Genomic DNA, 7,500 nt, shown 5'->3' on the forward strand with positions numbered 1-7,500 from the left:
CTTGCGGAAGAAGAAACCGCTCAAATCAGGTGTCAAGTTGACAGATTTGCCAGGCGGAGGAGCGATGGCGAAGCTTTGGAAGACCATGGCTGTGAAGATGAACAGTTCCATCCGGGCCAGACTTTCCCCAACGCAAACTCTCTTTCCTGAAGCAATCAAAACAAAGTGAAAATTAGACATTAAATTAACGGAAAACTCTTTCCTAAGCTCGCCCCATCACTGATAACAGATTATGGGGTTTCTCACCGGGTCTTGGTATGGCTACTGGATCGGATATGCTTGCAATAGCTGCCGCACGATCATGTGACTGCTGCACGTATTGAAGTCTTGTAGAAGTGTAGCAGCCATGTTTGTCACACAATGTTTGGCGGCTACGAACAACACACATCGGTACAAACATACTGAGTCTACTTTACTAGTGCACGCAAGTTAATGCATGATGATCATCTGGTGAAGGAGGTAATAAATCTATAAGATCAAATATTGTAAGAGGTGTCAAAATGCAACACAGACCACACCTGCGATGAATGAATAGAGTGAAGGAAGCCTTAGAAGGAGGACTGACACTGTAACATAACAAACTGACTGTGTGACAGACGTGAACGAAAAGGGGTTGTGAGTGCTTGAAGAATAATGCCGCCCTGTGACCTCCGATGGAGATGTGGAACTGTGGAGAGTAGTTATGAGTACACAAAGTAATTTGGTGCCCGTGGTCACGCTGATGCGCCGTCACTTCAATGTGGGAGTTTCACGGGAATAACAGGCTAGAGGAGGTATTTTGGGTACCTTCTGTCTGAAAGCCCATCCTTTAGGGAACTGTTACCCCGAGTGAAAGCCCTACCTAGACTCGGATTGTGGCCAGAATTCTAACTCGTGCACTTGGGGACCCCGGGGCTTCCAAAGCACGTGGTTCAACTATACCATCGACAGTGTGTGCGGACAATCGTGTACATTCTGGGACGTGGAGGGTACTTGCTATGAAGCAGCCTTACTTCGGACCACATTGTGCAAGCTGTGTGGCTCATTCCCATGTAAAGTGAGGGTAGGAGCATATTTTCATTTTTTCCAACATAAGCCAAGGGACTAAGAGGGGTGCGTGTGTGTGTGTGTGTGTGTGTGTGTGTGTGTGTGTGTGTGTGTGTGTGTGTGTGTGTGTGTGTGTGTGTGTGTGTGTGTGTGTGTGTGTGTGTGTGTGTCTGTGTGTGTGTGGGTGTGTGAGTGAGTGAGTGAGTGAGTGTGCTAATATCAAAGTTGTTTGCCTTGTCTTGGCTAACTCATTCTTTTGAAGACAGACAACCCTGGTATATTTATGTATGTATAATATGTACTTGAAAGTACTAAACATAATTTTAATAATGGGGTATGAGAGACCTCGTCAAATAAAACGTTTATGGATGTTTGTTTGAATGACAACCATTCTAGTTTAGATCTCAAAGGGAAATAGATTGTTCCTCCACTGGGCGTCACGAGGCAACATTCACGAATGGCTTTGTTGTTAATTGTTAACCATCACTAATAATTATAAATTATTTTCGAGTTTAAAGCATAAAAGCACGCGGTTCATCTCTTGATAGCAAGGTATATGAATGAACAGCGATATACGTAAATGGACAAATGCATCAATTATATGATCATATCAATCTGGTGTCAAATACCACTAATCACACTCTCAAGAACGGCTGTAAGATTTTATAGGAAATTTAAGGACCGGTATCCGAGTACGGCCTTTTTCTTTTTCACTCAGCCTTTTGTATCTCTAGGTAAGTGTCCCTCTTAGGTGAAAACCTTACCCACACCGAAGGGCAGGAATCCCTCCTTGGCCATAGAGAATTTGCCGTTCTCATCCAGCCAGCGCTCCGGCTTGAACTCCTTGGGCCGATCCCAGTAGCGACTGTCATAGTGCACAGACGTGACGGTAGTGTTCACGACTGTTCCCTGCAAAGACACGTGTGTTTATTTCATTCGCCAGTTCTAGAAATAGTGTTATGCTTTTCATTAGTAAAAGTCACTGGAGTACTCATATTATGAGAGTAACGCACCTGTGGAATGGTGTAGCCCCCTAGTTGCGTGTCATTGTTGGCCACGTGCTGCAATCCGAAGTTTACCAGTGCACAAGCTCTCATCGTTTCGTTGATCACGGCCTCCATGTACGGCATTCTGAGACAGACGCAATGAAAAGGCAAGCAAAGATATGAAACACCTGTTTATAATTACGTGGTGGTGAAACACCTGTTTATGCTTACAAGGTGGCACCTAAGCAGGTATTGACAAATGAACAAGACAGGAAAGAAATTCACCTACCTGGACTTTTCCGCCAAGGTGGGCAGAGCTCCACTGGGAAGCACTTCGTCAATCTCAGCATGCAACTTGCGTTGAACCTGTGGGTGTGCCGCCAGGTAGCAACACAGCCACGTGAAGGTGTTGACGGTGGTCTCACTTCCCGCGAAGAACATGTCGAACAATATAAATACCAACTCCCACTCTGAAACAGACATGAAAGTGACCTTATTGGGAGTTTTCAGGAATGGAGAAAATTTGTATGAATTAGAAGAAATGTCATCCAAATGTGGACATGACCCTAAGTGGTCATAAATCTCGATGAGCGTAATAATGTATAGCTCAATAAAAGACTAAACTGATAGAGGAATCCCTTAGACCACACAGTAATTGACGAGGGAGCTATGGACTTACCGCTGAAAGTTGTCTCTGGGTCATCTTTCTTGGCCTCAATCTCCACCAGGTAGCTATCAATGAGGTCCCGCGGGTTGTCTGAATCCAAAGTGGTCTTGTGCTCCTCGATCTCTTCCTGACCAAACAAAGGAAAAAATAAATCACGCCCTTCATAGCATAACTCCTCTGATCAAATTCTATCTCCACTTCAAAACTTGACAATGTCGCACTTGTCAAACTTAACTGTTGGTAACAAAGAAAGAAATAATCTAAAAGTGTCATCTACGTTATCAACCAGAAGAGCTAATGGAGGATAAAAATAGATCAAATGTATACCTGCAGAAAGCTCACCTTAAAGTATTGGATAAACTTCTCCTTCACATAAATTATTCCATGATACTTTATGAGGCGTTTAAAGAGGAAATCCGGCATGATATTTTCCAGCCACGGCAAGAAGTCTTTGATGGCCATTCGATTCGAAAGTAACACGAATTCTTCCATAAGCTTTATGAACTCTTGTAACTTCTTGTCTTCCGCATCGAATTGTCTGCCTGTGGGGATAAGAAACCACTTTTACTAATAAATAGATGAAATGGACAAGACTGGAATTGTGATGCAGAAAAGTAAACTCTTGCCTAGGTTCACTCGCCACGCACTTGCCACCATGTGCCAGATCACGTTGAGCACAGACACGTGAAGCTGATGGGGAATCATAACAGGTGTTCCAACAACCTCAGCGAGAGTCTTGCGCAGCTTGAGGGCTTGGTGCTGCACCGCCCCCACCAGGGAGGACTTGCCCATGCCAAGGTCACGCAGCTGTCGCATCGTAAATCTCCGGTTGTTGTGCCAAAAAAGACCATTACTTGATGCGATTCCTGTTTAAGAACACAATTAATTAATAATTCAGTTACCTGTGCTGTAACTTCATACAATTTTACATCTCGACACTTTTCACGTCTCTCCTTCGTGACGTGTATGTGGTGAATATTACGAAAGGCACTCAAGGTTCAAGCAGCGTGCTGGCTGCTGGCCTGGTCAAGTGGTCTCACCGTGAGTAGTTTCCTCAAAGATCCTGAAGGTCTCCCAGTTTGGTCTGTCGGAAAGCTCGAATCTGGAGTAAGCTTCCCTCACCAGTTTGTAGTCCTTCAGAAATACCATCAACTGAGTCCCCATCCTCCACCTGCGTCAGGAAGACTATGTTACTCAACATGCTTCTAAAGAGAGGGCGTTTGTTGTACATACGTAGTGTACTGTGTAATATTACATCACATTATGACCATAATTATCAAATTGACACACACACACACACATACACACACACACACACACACACACACACACACACACACACACACACACACACACACGAGAGAGAGAGAGAGAGAGAGAGAGAGAGAGAGAGAGAGAGAGAGAGAGAGAGAGAGAGAGAGAGAGAGAGAGAGAGAGAGAGAGAGAGAGAGAGAGAGAGAGAGAGAGAGAGAGAGAGGCAGAGATAAGTGTGGAAGGCGATAAAATGATGTTTAGGTGGTAGGATTATGGATGAGAGAGAGAGAGAGAGAGAGAGAGAGAGAGAGAGAGAGGAGGCAGAGATAAGTGTGGAAGGCGATAAAATTATGTTTAGGTGGTAGGATTATGGATGCAGAGAGGTGGTAGCTGTCCACGCTGTCACTCACAGGAAGATGTCTCCATACTGCTGGTGGAGGTCAATCACCTGCTCCTCAAAGTTCTTGTTAGTCCAGGGGATGTAACCCACCAGGGGAAGCCCCCACCTGCCTGAGGGACAACACCACCAAGCAGCGCCATTACCAACCACAAAGCCAGGCGCGGTTCAAGGTCAGAATTATCATCACGATATTGAGTTGTACAATTTGATTCCTGCTGTCACTGTAGTGCACATTCTGCACAAAGTGTGAACTCTCCGAGCATCAAGTGTTTCACTACACCAAGTTGTGTGAGGTCAGGTCCAGAGGTACGCACCTGGAGGCAGTCCTGGAGGCTTACTGAAGGTCTTCCACAGCAGGAACACCAGCACAGCGAACAGAAACACCTCCACCAACATCTCAGCGGCTTGCCACCGATGCCTGTCTTGTACTCTGAAATGAAAAGGAGGCTAGGACTTCACTATCAAGGACACTGCTTTCAGCCCTAACATTTTGTACTTGTACACTTTTGATATTGTGAATAAAGCTTCTTTTTTTCATTTTAGTGTATATTTCATACCTGTAACTGGGACGTTCCCCCGTTGGCCCTCCTCAAGCACAGCCCAGTCAAGTGTTTGCTCACAAGGACACGAAAACAGAGAGTGAGGGAGGTTCTGTATGATGGTCATTATATGGGTGGATAGGTACTCAGATACCAGATGCTGCGTCTGCTGCGTTCATCATGGCTTTTTGTTCACAAAATCACTTCATATTTCATAATTTGTTTGAATTTTTCCATAGTAATGATAATGTTGTCTGTGCACAATAGCTCCAAAGACTCTTCCAAGAGAAAACACTTTGTATTATGACACAAGAGACGATAAGATTTGACACGTTTAGTGATAAGTTGGCAACAGTTGGCAGCTACACACAGGAAATAGATAAATAAATTCATAAAATAATAATTCATTACAAAGCACAATCTGAGTTTCAATAAAATCAACAACATAATATACACTGTTAATTAGAAAAAAAAAGTTCCTTACATGACAAGTACACAATATGTCAAACCCTGGCTAGTATGTAGAGAGAGAGAGAGAGAGAGAGAGAGAGAGAGAGATGCGTGGAGCAACACGATCTCACTAGTAACGATGACTTGGCGTGTGAAGAATGATGAAAATTTTTGTCGGTATCGGCCACAAGGCCACAAGCAGAGGGAAGGGAGTGACGCGACAATCGAAAAGAGGAGAGAGTGGCACAACAAGCAGTGAGAAGGCTGTTAAGTTTACTAGTATTAAAAGAGGTGAGTATTTCTTGAACACACACACACACACACACACACACACACACACACACACACACACACACACACACACACACACAAAATCGTTTCCACCTATCATTCCCAACCATAGATTTATCAAAATGCCAATGATTAAGAACAGCAAACTATGCACAGCTCAATTGAGAAGACAGAGTCCCATCACTGAAGTTGCTTTGTCAGTGAGGATGTCAGTGTCTCATTTGAATCACACAACTATATCGCTATAGTGGGCGTAAAGACAAGTGGTATTGTGGTATTGATTGTACAAGTTTAAGCCAGGAACAAATAACAACACTCATTAAATATTCTGTAACAAAAGCTGGTGTAAAGCAATGCCATTCTTTGATGTTTTTTCTTCTTACTTGCTATCAAACGTCAGACCATTATGCCTGTGGCTCTAGAGTTCATTCCAAGCTTGTAAGGGTTCAACGATATTGTTATTCACGGTCCTGTAACATGCATGTACTTAAATTCATATGAAAAGGCGAACTCGTGGTGGTCGTGCGCCATGTCTGACTTTGTCTCTGACGCCATAAAGTATAAAAGTATTAACAAAATGGTCTCACTCACAGCAGCAGCCTGACAGCTTGTGAACATGTTTGGATTCGCAGCGTTTGTAGTTCGAAGCGGTCATGAACCCACTCTGCTGAATGAGGCTCGATCTTCTGCTTGTGTTTGTACGTGTTTGCCCATCAAAAGTCCATCTCTGCAGTCTGTAATAAAAAATAATAATAAAAAACAAGTAAATAGATAGATGAATAAGTAATACAGATAATGAGACAAAGCTAGTCATGTGTACTGCTATGTGTGTTTCTCTCCCACCACACCCCCTCCTAGTGGCTCTCAGCTGGGCATGCGCTCTACAAAAGAAACAATATGCGTAAATAAGAAAAGTTGTGTGAAACCGTCAGGGACACACGTGACAGTCAGGGACGTACACGTACTCAGTCTTCACCCCTCCCCCTCACCGCCACCCAACGGCACATGGTTGGCTGTGCAAGCCCTTCGTGTGCGTACGTAATTCACCACCACGGTCGTCTGCTGGTCACCCAGCCAGCCTTTCCCATTACGGAGTGAGCTCAGAGTTCATAGACCGATCTTCGGGTAGGACTGAGACCACAACACACACCGGGAAAGTGAGGCCACAACCCCTGAGTTACATCCCGTACCTATTTACTGCTAGGTGAACAGAGGCTACACATTAAGAGACTTGCCCATTTGTCTCGCCGCTTCCCGGGACTCGAACCCGGGCCCTCTCGATTGTGAGTCGAGCGTGCTAACCACACGCGGTGTGTGTGTGTGTGTATTTGTCTGTGTGTATGTGTGAAGGAGGGGACCATCATGACTAGCATATATATATATATATATATATATATATATATATATATATATATATATATATATATATATATATATATATATATATATATATATATATATATATATATATATATATATATATATATAACATTTATACATGCACTCCTCTCAGCATCATTCTCTCCTTTGCCAGCGTTCACGAAGAGATAATCCTAATTCGTCTAGTCTGCCATATAATTTATCAGAGAAAACTGATTTTGCCGTGCTTTCACATTGCCGTGCAGGGAGATGTCACCTATTCTCACAACATTATCTCACGTACTACATACATGTTGGGAACACTGCCTGATGTTCATCCATGTGCATAGTCCGTACAACGATCAAGCAAAGTAATGGCTTTATATCATCAGCGCATTGCAACATCAAACACGGCACGGCTCTTGTCGCAGATCGGTCTGCAGAAAGTTTACGAAGTGGGTAAGTACTGGGTGGACTTTGCAGGCTAAGGCCGAGTGTGAATTCTGGGCTGAAAACGTAGGTGTTCTG

At 43.8% G+C, this 7,500-nt stretch overlaps 1 protein-coding gene and 1 long non-coding RNA gene across 7 annotated transcripts in view; one reads left to right on the forward strand and one right to left on the reverse strand.

The window, feature by feature from the left end:
- LOC123514416 (cytochrome P450 2L1-like) overlaps positions 1 to 5,153 on the reverse strand; it is a 9,243-nt gene extending 4,090 nt beyond the window's left edge. For 2 of the 6 annotated variants that reach the window (XR_006677605.1, XM_045272341.1), the window contains exons 1-11: positions 4,891 to 5,150; positions 4,648 to 4,763; positions 4,344 to 4,443; positions 3,720 to 3,850; positions 3,327 to 3,545; positions 3,022 to 3,221; positions 2,692 to 2,806; positions 2,302 to 2,482; positions 2,040 to 2,157; positions 1,791 to 1,935; positions 1 to 146 (exon numbers count right to left, since the gene is read on the reverse strand). The exon at positions 1 to 146 is cut by the window's left edge and continues 71 nt beyond it. Coding sequence is in view for 4 of the 6 variants with exons in the window: in XM_045272341.1 (XP_045128276.1) it covers positions 1 to 146; positions 1,791 to 1,935; positions 2,040 to 2,157; positions 2,302 to 2,482; positions 2,692 to 2,806; positions 3,022 to 3,221; positions 3,327 to 3,545; positions 3,720 to 3,850; positions 4,344 to 4,443; positions 4,648 to 4,729 (1,437 nt within the window). In the remaining 2 variants the exon portion in view is untranslated. Of the gene's footprint in view, positions 147 to 238; positions 448 to 1,790; positions 1,936 to 2,039; positions 2,158 to 2,301; positions 2,483 to 2,691; positions 2,807 to 3,021; positions 3,222 to 3,326; positions 3,546 to 3,719; positions 3,851 to 4,343; positions 4,444 to 4,647; positions 4,781 to 4,890 lie in introns of those variants that run through there. The other 4 variants (XR_006677604.1, XM_045272340.1, XM_045272339.1 and 1 more) reach the window with 4 other exon arrangements.
- LOC123514421 overlaps positions 1 to 7,500 on the forward strand; it is a 31,162-nt gene that overhangs the window by 2,010 nt on the left and 21,652 nt on the right. The window lies entirely within an intron of this gene.

The sequence above is a fragment of the Portunus trituberculatus genome, chromosome 37 (assembly GCF_017591435.1).
Source record: "Portunus trituberculatus isolate SZX2019 chromosome 37, ASM1759143v1, whole genome shotgun sequence".
NCBI lineage: Eukaryota > Metazoa > Arthropoda > Malacostraca > Decapoda > Portunidae > Portunus > Portunus trituberculatus.